This window comes from Channa argus, chromosome 21 (genome assembly GCF_033026475.1).
Source record: "Channa argus isolate prfri chromosome 21, Channa argus male v1.0, whole genome shotgun sequence".
Classification (NCBI taxonomy): domain Eukaryota; kingdom Metazoa; phylum Chordata; class Actinopteri; order Anabantiformes; family Channidae; genus Channa; species Channa argus.
In genome coordinates, this window is record NC_090217.1 from 5,225,996 (window position 1) to 5,241,977 (window position 15,982).

Consider the following 15,982-nt stretch of genomic DNA (forward strand, 5'->3'; position numbering starts at 1 on the left):
AGTTTATTTCGACGGCCGCATCCATCACCCTCATTTCACCACAGACTTACTGGACACAACATACTTTTCTTACTTGAGTTCTTCTTAATGAATTCTTATTTAAATAGTTCCATTGTCTGGACCTCTTTGTTAATTCATCAACAAGCCAGTCCTAACAAGTCCAGGATTTGACCGCCTGTTTTTTTCATAATGCATTTTATATTTAATGGACAAACCTCCCAAATTGCTTTGTACAGAAGCAATTTCCTGAAAATAGTGCCCCCCACCCCCCACTTTTTTTTTTTTTTTTTTTTTTTTTTTTTTTAGTTTCACTCCATAAAATTCTAACATTCAACAAAACTAATGAATGATATTAGTTTAAAGTTATGAAACATCTTGACAAAATTTTAAATCGACGGAGTCATTATGTGGTCTTTCTGGGGTAAACGCAAACAAAAAACTTCAAACAATAAAAGTGCACAGCAAACAAAACAGACAATGCATGAAAAAACTAATCCAACACCACTTGTACTACTACAAATGTACTACTTGTCCTCCCTTCTCTCTTTCAGTCCTCAGTTCTACTAATATGCACAGTTGTTTGGTGTGTACCACCTGCCCCGACTTGTCCTGCCTTGTTAATAACAAACCGGTAAAGGTCTTGAAGTTGGCTCCGGTTAGTAGCGATAACCTCTTTGTCACCGTTGTTGGTGTGTGTTAGGCTGCATCTGATCAAACTTGTTCTTTACGCTGATTTTCATGTTGTAGTTTCATTTTGTTGGTGGTGGATTTCAAAGCTTCGTACAGTAGTGGTAATCACAAAGAACAAATCTGTTACTCATTGCACTTTGAAACATAGGTAACCTATAAAAAATGGCCTACAGTTGGAATCCATTCTTTCTACAACAATAATCATTTTACTTCTTGGCTTTGATGTCTAGAAAATTCTCTCTGAAATTAAAGCAGTGTGAAGATGTCAGACCACAACAGCATCGTTTCCACCATTTGTTACTTGCTTCCAGTGAGAAGATGACCTCTAATTAAATCGGTCCGATGTGACACATAAACTTTATATTAGCCAAAGCTTTTCTTGGTTTTGTCAATGTTGTTATTGTTTGCTTGTCAAGTTGAAAGGGTGTTAATATTCTGACTCCATGCAGTACAGAAGTCAGTCTGGCTTTGAAAGTTTGCCTGCCATAGAAAGAAGGAAATGACTTTAGAGTCTAGACCTCACCCTAGAGGAAGTTGGACTGGTAACCACTGAGGAACAGTGACTTTTTTTCACTTTCCAATGACGCTTCATCCATCTGCATTTAGTAATAATATGCATACAGTATCATACAAGACACATAACCCATAATCCATTAGCTGTAAATAAAATGGCACTTACCATTTAAAGTTTGATCTAAAAAGAGATGGATGTGTTGATCTGATTATTATTTCTCTTGGGAATAATATACCTGTATTTAGCTCTGTCTCTGATCTGTACCCACATTTAGCCTCTTTGAATTTGAATCCATCTAATTCTGTTACGGGCTGCTGTGTCACCCACCAGCACCAATACACACTTTACTGTAGACTGTTTATTATTTGCTATGTGAGAACATATTGTTCTTCTACTTCTCCGCTTTCACTGAGTGCAAATTAAATGTCAAATTCATTAAAACAGGGCAAAGGGCGTCATGGTCCAGATTAGTAGACCTGAGCTTTTAAGTGCTAATACTGATGCTGTGGTGTCTCATGTTTGCATCTCATATACAGAACTGAAGACAGGGAACAGAGAGGGTGAAGTGTGATAAAGTTTCATGGCTGTCATACAGTCTTGATGTTATTTCAGATGCACCTTTAACTTAGTTCATTTACCTTTTTTCTAGTGGTTGATTGGTTCCCCAGTTCAAAATATCCATGTCAAATCACAACATTGGACAGGGTCCTTTGTGTGTTTATTTTCCACTCACAAGTCGGGCTAACTGCCTTCTACTTCCTGGAATTTGGTTTATGAATGTAGTTTGTTAAACCTGAATGTTATTACTACTTTCATAGTGTTTTAATGGTTCCGTGTTAAAAGACTGGGATCAATCTTTAGTTGGCTTTTCTTTTTCTTTTCCTTTTTTTCCCCCTTGATCCAAGTTTAGTGACTGCAAATAAGGATTTTTAAACCCAACGCAGCAGGTAGTTCTGTGAGCTCAGCATTGACTCAAGTAACCTGCAAGTAACCTAGTCATAAAGTAACACAAATGTTCTTGGGTCAAAAAAATGTATATCTGCTTTTACTGTCCACACTAATTCTCAATCCCTCGACAACACGTAACATTGTTTGCAAATTATGTATTGTATGTTTTGTATTTTCTGGTCTCAGTTCAGTACCTGATGACTCAAATCCTGTTTGTAGGCTTCTCCTTACTGACATGCATGTGATTACAGTGGCGATTTTAGTTTTACGGCATGAAACCGGTCAAGTTTCAAGGAAGTTTAAAAGTGCAGTATTTGAGTCACTGGAATTTAAAAGCATGTGCATCAGTCTTCAAAAAGCCTTCAAGTAGATAAGTGGAGAAGAGGTGGAGAAAATTGAGATGACGTTTGAAAGCGGTAAACCCATGTCCTCTCTGTTGTCTCTGTGACCCTGGAGCTTTGGAAGTGATAACAGCACTTGAATCTCATCTATCAACTCTCCCCATACAAGCAGTTATTTCCTGTACTGATGCAGTAAGAAGATAGAACTCAGATGGCAGGAGAACAGTTTTCTTTCTTTTTCTTTTGCCTGTTACGCTCTCTCTCGCTCGCTCTCTATCTCTCTCTCTCTCTCTCTCTCGCTCTCTCTCTCTCACATCTCTGTTACGCCACATCACAAAACGCTTCATGGTACATCACGTCCATTTTATAATGAAGTTTTAATGGAAGCGGTTTATCATCAAACTGTCATCATGTGCGCTCTCAAGTGTCTCTCTTTCCCAACTTGAAAGAAGTACAACAAAGAGCTGTTTATGCACATCTGGAAATAATTTAATTGCAAAATTTGCTACATAAATAATCCCATTGCATCGGCGTGATTATGTTAATGAAGGCTCTCTTTATACCACTCCTGTTTTTGCTTCTGGAAAAAAAATTATTTTTCAGAAATGGTCTCAAAAGTCACGTTTTATTTTTGTGACATTTCAAAAAGCTTCCCTGAAGCTCTCATCAGTTGGCTGGAAACAGTTACTCCCCCTGTCCTTTTGTGTCTCCCTCTGTCTGATGTGTTCAATAGAGCTTGTTGTTGTGGTGTGTTTGGGTGGGGAATGTTGTGAGTGGGACTGTCTCACTCCTGAAATCAGACTTCTGTCTCTGTGTCACTCTGACTCTCTCTGTATTGTACCTACAGTAACAAACAGCAGCATTGTGACAGCAGTGTCTGTGATCTCACTTCTCTCTGCCTCTCTCTCATATTCCCTCACTGTCTGTCAGTGTGTAGCTGTGGGGAAGCCACAGTGATGAGATGAGGTAGTTCAGGTTGTCTCTTTGTGTGTGGGACCGGGTTGAACTGTGACCGATGCGGACTAAGGCTTTGACTCGCTTGGAGGATCCACTGGATGGCTTGAAAAGAGGTAAAAGATGGAAATAATCTGTCCACTTGGGGAGTTGGACATTTCTGCCGCTTCAGTTTGACAAAAAAGTGATAAGTTTATGTGCATACAAATGCATGACAGCAAACTGAAACAATCCTAAATTGACGACCAACATGATTTAGGTTTAGACAGTACTTTTGTATCTTGTGTATGATGTACGTGGATTTGTAATGTGTTAATTGCAAAATAGTACTGACTTTGCAAAACTGTGATGAATGTTCATGCTTTGATCTCCCTTGTAAATTTAAAGATATTAAATATTGGCAATCAGAAGCTCACTGTGAATCTGAGACATGTTTCTATCTATGGCCATAATATGGGACGCTGGACCCAATGTTGAAGTATGTTCAAATTTAGAGGTTAGTGGTACTTAACGTATTTCCAGCAACAACAGCATTTGACCTGTAAAAGCTGCACACCTTAGCTTGGTGACAATTGGCTTAGCACTTGCTATGGGGTTTTGGTTCACTAATCGTTCACCAACAGAAAGCCTAAACCCTCCAGACTTTATTTTTTATGTTTTAGGAGGGGAGATTAAAATAACTTTTGTTTTTTGTTTTTCAAATCACACGGCAACTGCGGAAAACATCACACACTTTCAAGAATTCAGCCAATCATCACATACATCCTGATGTTCAGCTAATCACAATGTGTGATGTCAGGTGTAAGTGCAACACCCAAGTGGTTTCTCAATCTGCATTGCTCTCTGTCTTCATGCAGACTTGTGAAATGTCATCAGTCAAAGCCTGCTCCAATTCAAAGTTTGCACGTAACCTAGTACAGATCGATCATTTATTTATTTATTTATTTAAATGCATTTCAGGGAGATACTAAAAAAATGGCTAAATGGGACTACAAATGTTGGTAGTGATTTAATTTTGGCATAATACATTTGACAATTACATTTTATTTCATCTACATAGTTAGTGTATTAAGTCTACACAAGTTGGCCTGCAAATATAAAATGCATTAAATATGCAACAGTTAAGAAAGAACTGTGATGTGTAGCAGCAGCCAGTGCAGCCCTGAACATAAAACACCGAATGATGTCAGCCACTAAGCAGCCGACTCTCAGTAAAGTATTATGTGCTAACACTGTGCCTCTAATTAAACTGCCCTACTATTAGAATGATAATGTCATATGCAAATAATAGATTATGGTGGACAGTAAAATATCTTTCCGTTCTTAGTTGAACGTCTTGCTGTTTATGTTACCATGCAAACACATCACAGCTGATGGAGCCTTGGTATTGTGGAGGTTTTTAGGTGTGTAGAGAGCATCACAGAGACACTGTAACATCAGTTTTAATATACTTTGGATACAGTCAAGACAATGTGGAAGTTTGTCCTTATGTCTATTTGTCTGTAAATCACATTTGGGATCAGTATGACTGAGGTCCCTGAGTGGGTTAGAGGTCTTGTCATCTTCGTGTGGTCTGGTTCAGGTTGGAAATACAGACTGGGAGAGAAAGGTGATTGTTGTGGAAGCAGGGCAATGACATGTAATAGTTCACTGTGAAGTTCTGCAATTGCCTGAGGATTGCTTGAGGATGTCCGATGTGTTGAAAGGAAATGATGTCCAATGAATCAGAATACCAGTACAACTAACGTGTCCTTTCAGTGTCCTTGTCCATCACAAGTTTAAAAATATTAATTCCACTTTATATCAGCTTTTATTATCATTCCAAAACCCCAGACATGGGAGGTGCATTGCTCCTAGGACAAAATGGGGCAGCCGTAGCTCAGTTGGTAAGGCATCCACGGACCACAGGGTCAGTGGTTTGATTCCTGGGTCTGTCCTGTCTACCGTACGTGTCGAAGAGTCCTTGGGCAAGACCCTGAACCCCAAGTTGCTCTCAGTGGGTCAGGTTAGCACCTTTCATAGCAGCCACTGCCATCTGTGTGTGTGAGTGGGTGAATGAGAAGCAACAATGTAAAGCGCTTTGGATAAAAGCGCTATGTAAGTTGCCATTGACCATTTACCAAAATAATAACCTATAAAAAACACAAATGTCAAAGAAACAAAATGGAAAAGACAGTATTTGATAAAACATATTCAATAAATATGTCATATTGTCTAAAACAACTATTAGAAGAAGTAGAGTAGTAAATTGTTGGTGGAATGGAACAATAGTTATAGTAGAAGCAGGATACATGTAGTTGCATAGTTTTATCTATTTCGTTACAGTGTTTTTATAGCAGTAGATGTGTTTACAAATGTAGATTTTGACACTACAGCGCAAGAACAATAGATGGTAAACAAGGTCTTCTCCAATCAACCTTTATTATTATTATTATTATTATTATTATTATTATTATTATTATTATTATTATTATTATTATTATTATTATTATGTGCATTTATGAGAAGGGAATGGAAGCACAAAAAATGGTTGAGAGGGGCACAGAGCCCTAACAAGCAACAACTGCTTAACATAAAGAACAGAGCTCATTACTGCAGCCCAAAGAAGTGCTTTGGGAGAGCAGAGTAAAACAAGACAAGCCGTGATTATTCTTGTCATGTTGTCTATTGTCAGTGCTAGTCTTTAACAGCACTCATAATGAGGAGCAAACGCATAAATACACCCCACAATACTTCCTGTCACATGGCCTGCACTGTAGTGGTTGCCAAAGTCCCAACTGATAATTTTGCCATTTGGGAAAACAAAAATGTGGAGGAATTTTTTATATATTCTGTAAGAATCAGGTTTAAACTTTTTTTCATATTTAGTAATTACCATCATGTACATGTATCCCCTCCAGTGTTTGATGATTGCCCTTTTGCCAGAAATAAGCAGGACACCACAGAATCCAGAATGAGGCATGTCAGGAGCTTAGCTGCTACTTCGTAAACAATCATCTCTGCAGCTAAACATTAGTGCATTTGTAGATCAAGTTTTTTCGTAATAATTTTTTTCATGCATTACAAAAGAACAACTTGATTTTTAGCTGCATACATTGTTGAATTTCCTGGTTTCATTCAAATTCATATGATTAGTAAACAGAGTGCCATAATGCCACCGTGAGTTCTGCACAATTGATTTGGGTTCATTGCAGAAAATAACATGAATACAGTGTTATAATATTGATGAACTAATCTGGTAGTGCTGCTGGCTGAGCCCCTGTCTTTGACATCTGATGAGCTGTTGACGTTTGTAGCAGTGTGCAAGCCCTGAAATTTTGCCTTAAACAGCACTTAAATAACATCCAACTGCTAGATGCACAGCTCTAGTTTGTTTTTGTTGTCCATCTATCAAAACTGGACCACCATTTAATGGAAGTAGGTGGCCTGGTCTGATGAGTCATGTTTTCCTTTACATCGCATCACTTACCTGGGGAACAGATGGCACCAGGATGCACTATGAGAAGAAAACAACCTGGCAGAGGCAGTGTCATGCTTTTTGGAATGCTCTGCTGGGTCCTGATGTTCATTGTCGGTGTTGTATTGACACATACCACCTACCTAAACACCGTTGCTAAGCAGGTATATCCCTGATGGTAACGTTATTCACTGATGGCAGTAGCCTCTTTCAGCAGGATAAAGCACTCTGCCAAACTGCAATGATGGTTCTAGAGTGGTTTAAGAAATAGTGATTTTGACGTGTTGAGTTGGCCTCTGAATTCTCCAGATGTCAATCTGATCGAGCATCTGTGTAATGTGGAAAAGGAAGTCTAATCGTGGAGGCCCCACCTCTAACATGACTTCAAGAATCTGCTACTGACAGATGACAGATTTCACAGAGTACCTTCGGAAGCCCACGGGAGTCCATGCCTCAATGGGTCAGGACTGTTTTGGTGGTGATATAGGGATCTATTCAACATTAGGCGGGTGGTCCTAATGTTATGGCATAATGATTATTCCAATAAATGTCAGAAAAGTGAAACACTAAAACAAAAATAATAAAAAATTTAAACTAAAAGGAAAAAAGGTACAACAGATGGAACTGATCATGGCTTTGTCAACTTTTTTCATTACCACAGCTTTGTATGTGCAACGACACGTTTTCACTTTCTACTTAAAAAGTAAGACAAGAAAATGGAGCTTACAATGGTCTTAAAGGCTGTTGAATTAAAATAAAACCTTAGGCAGCTCAAGCCTCGTACTTGAGAACAACAGTCACATCACCTGTCAAATGGTAAAACCCTGCTGGGAGAATTGCAGCTAACTTTCTGAAACCTTCATCAATCGTGATGCTTTCACACGAGTTCTCATGCATGGCCACATCTAATGCCCTGAGCACAGACGTTAACTTCCCACGTGACCTGAATGCAGCATGAGGAGCAGGACTGAATAGCAGAGCGAGGGATACGGCAATATCCAGCTGGCCAGCCTGGTGACTCACACGGACATTTTAATCACAGCAGGACAAGGGACAGTATGCCGGAGCTGACACGGCATCGCCATTGGGGAGTGATCTGACAACATGCAGTGTAGGAGGTGAAAGGTCAGGTGACCTGTATTTGTATCAGGCAGCATTCAGCAAATACTAGAAAATAGGTCATAATAAAGATGGTTTGGTAAATTGGTTTGAGGATTTTCTTTTTCGCTAAATGCAGCTATAATTTTCTCATATTAAAAGTGTTTGATCATGGTTAACATACAGAGAATAATAACCAACTTGCTGCCACCATCACCTACCAACAGGTAGAAATATCTCTAGAGTAGCTTGTGAACATTGACGAGCATTTATTGCAGTAGAGCCAGATATTTCTCTCAAAGGTTGGTAAGAGACCAAAAACTAAAATAGAGTGAAGTTGTCTCCACACTCCGTACTCGCAACTGTTTGAGGCATCCAAACGATATTTCAAATGGTTAAAATGTCTGTTATTTCGTTTAAATCAGCAACTATTTGATTAAGGGGAAACATAATTCCATGTTTACATTTCTATTTTGGGGTTATACTTAAATATTTCTGGGCTACACACAATTCCAAAAACCACTTATTCTTCTTATAATGGGCTTTTAAACGTTATTTCTTCTCCAGCTCCATACAGTATGAAATGGTTCATAAGGCCCCTCCTTAGCCGAGTCCTCTCTGTTTTGATTGGCCAGCTTGTGGAAGCCTGTCACTGGGCCAAGCATTGCTATAAAATATAAGATTTAATATGAGAGTAGAAAGTCTCTTGAAAAAGTCTCGCAACTGAGTCAGCAGAAACATGACGTTGTTTTTGTGTGACATCCCACAAGTTCTATACACACTATGTAACGGGTATAAAAGAATAAGAATTAGCTGAGATCAAGGAACACATAAGGATGTATCAAAGCTTTCCAAATTATGGAAACTTTGAAGACAAAAGGTGTCTTCTACATACAGCTGGCCATTAACCTACAGGACAAGGCCAACAGCAGCTACTTGGCCACAAATAAAAACATACACACAGTTCCAATCTCTGTCACGGATGCCAGTGTGATCCTTGAAGCATGAGAAGGGTCTAATTGCATTTAGCTAAAGTCAAGCCATTGTGGAATACTAATATGGCTGTGAAGCCTTCAGAAGTTAGGCTAAGTTTGAGTGCAAAGAAAACACTGCATCACACTTCCTCCCCAATTCCTCCCCAATTCCTCTCTTTCTCTATGGGAACCACAGGGCCTCCTGGGGTGGAATTCCCAGCAGAAAACAGCCTTTAGTGGATTTGTTTATTTGTCCCAGACCGTTTGCCTCGTTGTCTAAGGACCCCCTGCCAACATTTTCTTGTGCTGTGTGTGAGGTGGTGGGGGGGTGGGGGTGGGGGGGGGGGGCTCTTAGCAGCACACAGCGACATGCCTTGCACTGACACACACCATCCTGTCATAAAAAATGCCAGCCGGCTCAATAAGGAGCATGCTTGTTGAGAGTGATTTGGAATTCCAGTCGAGCTGCTCCTCCTATCGTCCCCACCGGAGATCCAGAGAGGAAGCTGGAGAATGACTGTCAAATACTTCGTGTAAAGGCCTGTAGAAAAGGCACATAGACAGAACTGTAAAGATTATGTAACTGCAGGGATTTGAACGATGTGGAACTAGTTTTAGATTCTTCAGACAGTTTTTGCAGCCTCACTTAGCAGCTAGAATGGCTGTAGACTATGGCTTTTACACACACATCACAAATTTTGGCAACTTATCTGACAAGATACTCTAAAAGGATCATTCTTGTTTTTGCAGTGTCTTGGCATTAGCCGTGCTGGTAATAATATTATATTATAATATTATTATTAAATATATTATTGCATCATTTGGGGGTAGAAAGTGAGCATACTGAAAATGATGGTTCTAATATATCATTGAACTGGAAAAGTCTGTGTGCCAAGGCTGAAATAAAGTATTTGGGCAAGCTAATATTTCCATTGGCCCTCTATTTCATAAGACCACAAGTGTTTTTTTTTAATGTGGGAAGCAACTTAGGTAATTTTGAGCTTTAGTGATGCAGATTCTTCAACAAAGTTATTGATTAATTACTGATTTCTCCTGTTTCTTTCCCAGTTTGAATTACTTGCGTGAATTCTATTAACCCAGAAAATAATACCGACCAATAAAAGTCGTTGTAACAGTTCCATCGGTCCCTGTTAAACGTGGAATAATAATAATTGTCTAGGGTATTTGATAGTCACACACCAGGCTGCCTGCTGGCTACTTCTCTCCCTGCTTGTAGGTATGATTCATTATATGCCTCTGTTACTACATGCCACTCACCAGATTCACCATAAACACAACATGACCTCACTTAATCAAGTGTGTAGCAGCTTTGTTGAGGCAAATCTGAGCCTCATGGCTGGCTGAACTAGGAAGTAAGTGTGTGTTTGTGTGTGCGTGTGCATGCAGTGGTATGCATCTGGTGCAATATTAAACAGACTGGAAACTATTGTGGGCAACATTGACTTACAGAGTTACAGAAAAGTGAGTGAGAGAGTTCTGTTCACTGTGTGTGTGTGTTGTCGGTAACAGTGCAACAAATTTACACTCAAATTGTAACGTGTAGCCCCAGCAAACACAGAAAACGTGTTTTGTGTGTGTATGTGTACCTCAGTGATGTCTCTGTCGCAGCAGCTGTCAGTTTACAGGAGCTTGTGTCTTTAGCCATTATTCTGAGGTTGAGGTCAGGCTGATAAACTGGCTGTTAAGCGGTGAAGAATTCCAGCCGTGTATGTCTGTGTGTGCATCTGCGCATTCTTGACATCAACCCTGACACACTGAGGGAGAGTTTGAGTAACACAAAGCAAGTCTTTGACAGAATAATCTAGCGTGTGCGGCACTGCTGAGCATGATGAGCAATGGGAGTTCCACCACCTCACTGAACCTACAGGACTTCTGGAGGCTGTGAAAACAATATTCCTTAGCTTCGTTTACAGAACATGAATATTTCTTTTGCCTGCCGTAGACAGTGATAATAGTTTTAAAATGTTTGTGTGTGTGATTTTCAGAGGCTCACCTGTAATTTAAACATGGGATCGTGACCCAAATGCAAGACTCATTAGTTTCAGTTTGTGCTGACAGCTGCAGGAAGTTTTCATTTTCTTGTTTTTGAAGTAAATCTAATGGCCCCACATTCATTATGTTCTTATCTTAAAAACTGACATGCAGTTGGTAATGAATGATATTTTGGATCAATGCTATCATAACATGATAAACGACTAATTTAATGTAGCTTTGTCTAAAAATACTTGTTTACCATAGCATTCTGTACACGTAAATTAGGGAACAGGATCTTTTTACTGTTAAGAAAAAGAAAGAAACAAAGAAACTTGATGAATGAAAAACACTTGATGAGTAATACAAAAATATCACCATAATTAAAGTTTAACTCAACTGTTATTTTTGCTGGTGAATTTGTGCTGTTAACGATCACAACAACTCCCTTGTAACGTCACAACTACACACATACAGTGTTGACATCGGCTTTCAGGGATAACAGGGACAAACTGAGCTTGATGAAAGCTCTCCTGACTTTGTGTAAAAGCCTGGAAACGCCACTACCAACACCGAGTCTTCTCACAGTTTGCTTGCAGTTCATTGACTGCAGCGACATATTGCTGGAAGTGTTTTAACTTGTTAACACTCATTTGTTTCTCCTCCTTTTCTCTCTTCTGTTTCTCTGCAGCGTCTGATACTGAGCAGGATGCTGCGGTGAAACTGGACCAGGAGCGGGCTGATATAGTCGCCAAATATGACAAGGTAAACAGAGAGTTCCCTCCAGCCAGCGGTGAAGCTGCACCTCACAACAGTAGTTTTTTTTCCTTGTGGTCATCCACAGTCAAATTCCAGTCACTGGGCCCTGCTGAGATGGCACCAAACTTCATAACACTGTGGCGAAATCTCTCTCCATAGACTTTATCTGTTTAGCAAGGCTGTGATTAACATGCACACGCCGGAAAAAAACATGCAGTATTCTCAGGTAAAGCTCATTTAAGGCCACAAAAAATCTACATTGAATTTAATTGTTATGCATTTAACAGCCCCCGCTTGCACATGTTCAGTGGTCTGTACATTACTTGTGACAAAGGGGCAGAGACAAAGAAAAGTCTCTCTCCTGCATAACTGGGTTTTATGAAAGGAGGTAAAAAGATGATTGTTTTTCATTAAGCCAAACAACAGGGTTATATACTTACTGTGCTATTAAAATAGATGTTAATTTATCAAGTGGTACTTTCCACATTCTGTACTAATATTTGCATGTATATAAATATTAAGAAAGTCTGTCTCACAAACTGAACTTGGGGGAGTTTGAAAGATGTGGCTATAAGCCAGATGGTACAAAATGTAAGGCACAAAGGCTACAAATCAGGATACCTTTGCTTCTGCTGCTTTTATTCTGACCTCGGTCTCTATCAAGTTCTCCAAATTACTGGAAGCATAACAATACTGCACTCAAAACCTACAGTGGTGGAGATGGCAGCACTGTCGCCTCACAGCTGTAAGGTCATTGGTTCAAATTCACCTGCTGGCTGCAGCCTTTCTGTGTGGAGTTTGCATGTTCTCCCTGTGCTTGTGTGGGTTTCCTCCCACAGTCCAAACAAATGCCTGTTAGGTTAATTGGTGACTCTAAATTGCCCGTAGTTGTAGTTGTCATCTGTGTATAGCCCCTTTCAGACATGCAATGGAATTCAGACATTAGCCAGACTTTTTCTGGAGGGGGTGTATGTGTGAGCGCAAATGCCCAAGTCTGATGGCCCTGACATTACTTGGATTTTACTCAGCTAGTATCATGTTCCGCCCCCTGCTCGAAGTTACACGGAGTATTTCTTCACAAGTGAGGATGCATATCGCGCGGACTATCTCTTGATGTTGGCTACTTGTCTGAAAGGGAAACTCGATGTCAGGACCTGATCCTCCTGACATTCTCTGGAGTTCATGTCATAAACAGGCTTATGTCTTACTGAGTTTTGTCCAGGATGCCCACTACTCACCCAGAGACAACTCGCATCAGCTTTAGCACCCCCACAGCCCCCACTGGGACAAGCAGTTAAGCTAATGGATGAATGTATGGGTATTTTATGTGGTGTAAATATATGCAAAATCTTTAAAAAGAAATCATTCAGTTACTGTATGTTTTGCTGTCTACGTTTTTAATCATATTTAATGCTTTTCTTATTTCATCTTAGTATGTGTTTGTTATAGTAATGTTTTTTTTGTACTTTTTAAACTTACATAATTTTCTTCAATCATGTCTAATTTACAGTGATGCTAACCGCTCATTTACTTTAATCTCAGATTTACTACTATCATAGATACTATCCCCCAGTTCATACACAGTATTTACAATTATCTCCGTTTTAGGCATTTATGTTTAATTTTTTCAAATATTGACATCACATCATATGTTGACTTCCATTGTGTGTGGGGGTGGTTGTAGCGTACAGTATGAATGGAGATGTTTCCTGCGTGACGCCTCCATTTCACAGCCCAGCTGGATCAGTCAGACCAGCCCACCATGCTCAGTTTGTGTATCTGTGTTATTAGTCCAGCAGGCTGCATAATCAAGGTGCTTCATTAAAAGTGAAGAGACCATGGAGAGGAAATGATGGAGGTGTGTGTGTGGGAGGTGGAATGATCAGTTTCAGTGTTGCTGTTTGAGATGGGAGGAGTTTATTGGACTGGTTATCGTGCTGGCAACACACACTCGCAGCTCGTCATTTCACATCAGCCAGTGTTCATTTGTGGTATATTAAAAATGAGATCCTGTCCTTGCAGAATATGCAGAAATGAAGGGTTTCATTTCCAGCTGACATATCCACTTAGGTCTGATTGCTGTCTGTTTTTACAACCGGCACGGATGGGGATAGTTTTGGATTGCAGCCACTGATTGCAGATATTTGGAACCAATATTTAGTTTAACACCCTGCTTGGTAAAATTTAAAACTAAGCAATGTAGTTTTGTCCAGAACTATGGGCTGGATTCATTGTTACCAGGAGATGAATCCTCACGTTTATTTTTTTATTCTACACATTTTCAGCAGGCCTGTTACACTTACTACTTTGTAGCAACTCACATTTTTAGTGTTGTACTCAAGTGAGACATCACTTGAGCATATAGGAGGCCCAAAGACTCTACTCAACGTTTTATATATGCAGTACAACTCCCCAGGACCTGCAGACACAAGTTAAAGTGTAAAACCAGTGGCTCATCTTTAATCCAGTGGATCATCAGATCAAAATGGAAATTTATTCAACACGCTGGCTGTAATGTATAGAGATCTATACGTACATTTTGTTTGGGATGACTGAGAAAACATATTACAATAAACCAGAACAGTACTCATAATTCTTGCCTAAAATGTCACTAATGCATAGAGTAGTTTAGAATGGATTTCATGGGGCTTTGGGAGCTTTTAAGAGCAAGACTCAAGAAAAATGTATATTGTTACTTAAACGTTTTTCCACAATTTTCTCAGCACGTTTTCTAATTCTTATGAAGTAAACGGGATTATAATGCAGCTCACTGTCTTTCAGCGTATGAGGAGTGGCCACAAAGGGAACACAAGCAAGATCGAGAACAATTTATTTACTGTTCTCAGTGATCATTTACATCCATGAAGAGTATAAAATGCAGAACAGTGGCACTGAAAGAAAGCACATACTTCTGGATTGTGCAGTCGATCAAAGTTGTGTTGACACACAATCAGAGTCGGCCTGAAATAGTGAGCGTTGAGCAGTCACAACCCCGCTTTAAATTTCCTCTGAAATTGATTTTAGGCACTGAGAGAAATGATAAATGTGTCAGCTGTGACGATGGAGTGTTCATGACTCTGGCCTCACACATGGTGTGAGGTAAAACTTTTCTGTATGAGCTATTTAACTGGTGAGTTTCTGCTAAATGTGAGGCGAGGGGGGTGAGGACAGAGGCAGGAGGTGCATTTTGAAATATTTTACCTCAACATCTGGCTTTTAGACTGACCTTTGAAACCACTGTCTATGCTATTCTATGAAGAATATTTTTAAGATATTTTGTGTTGCAGCTTTCTTGCAATTACTTTGTAGTTGTTTAATCCCAGTGCATAGTACTTGAAATCACACTGGTATCAGTAAACACACTAAGAGTAATAAGACTGTTTATGCACGCAAACGTGAAAAGCAAGAAAGGAATTGTTTGGCATAGTATCTTGACATTGCATCTGTTTTGGAGAGTTACGTGGGCTGCAACTTGAGGCGAACCCGCTCTGTGAGGGGAAGGGGACTAAAAGGAAGTTAAGTCTTCTTTTCAACAGAACGTTTCTGTTCTCTGACAGTTCCTGGCGCTTGTGAAGGGACTTCCCCCTGAGTTGGGACCATTGTATGGGGTAGAACTACAGTCCTGAAATGAAATTTACATTCTGGTTCCTCCCGTAAAAGTACAACTAGAGGAACGAAAGGCGCTTTCGGACTAGAGGAACCTTTTTGTATTTATTCCTTTTTCGTGTGTCCAGACCACAGGAACTACTGTACAGACCACAAAGGTTCTTTGAACACTGTCTCGAGGAACATTTTTAGCTCCTGCAGCAGAGCAGGTACTTTCTCAGTTGAATAGGAACCTTGTTGATAATTGTGATAAGTGGATTGGTAAAATACAGCACATAGAGCGATGCACATACTGTTGTAATGTTCATCATAGAATTGCTGCTGTATTAAGTTTTGATTATCTTTTAAGTGAGAGAGTCAGTTATCATTTTATTGAAATACATAACTTTGATGCAGAGGTGCAGTGTAATAAATAAAACATATAAATAATAAAAACAGTGTATAGTTATTTAGCGTGCTTTGAGATGTGCCTGTTTGGCAAACTTCAAACAAAAAAAGGATAAACTTTAGAAAACCTAAAGATATTGCTCCCAATCCCCCAAGCAGCATGTAAAACTAATTAATCAGATATTCAATTTGGAGTTACCTGAAGTTTGTGCAGAAAAACCTAAGTAGGAAAGAGATTCCAGACTCCGTATCACATTTAGTC

The 15,982-nt window shown here is 39.5% G+C and overlaps 1 protein-coding gene across 6 annotated transcripts in view; it reads left to right on the top strand.

Annotated features, from left to right (window-relative positions):
* The window catches only part of usp6nl (USP6 N-terminal like), a 71,397-nt gene that overhangs the window by 34,592 nt on the left and 20,823 nt on the right, over positions 1–15,982 (top strand). For 5 of the 6 annotated variants that reach the window (XM_067490547.1, XM_067490546.1, XM_067490550.1 and 2 more), the window contains one exon: positions 11,660–11,733. In XM_067490547.1, coding sequence (XP_067346648.1) covers positions 11,660–11,733 — 74 coding nt within the window. Of the gene's footprint in view, positions 1–3,386; positions 3,564–11,659; positions 11,734–15,982 lie in introns of those variants that run through there. The other variant, XM_067490545.1, reaches the window with a different exon arrangement.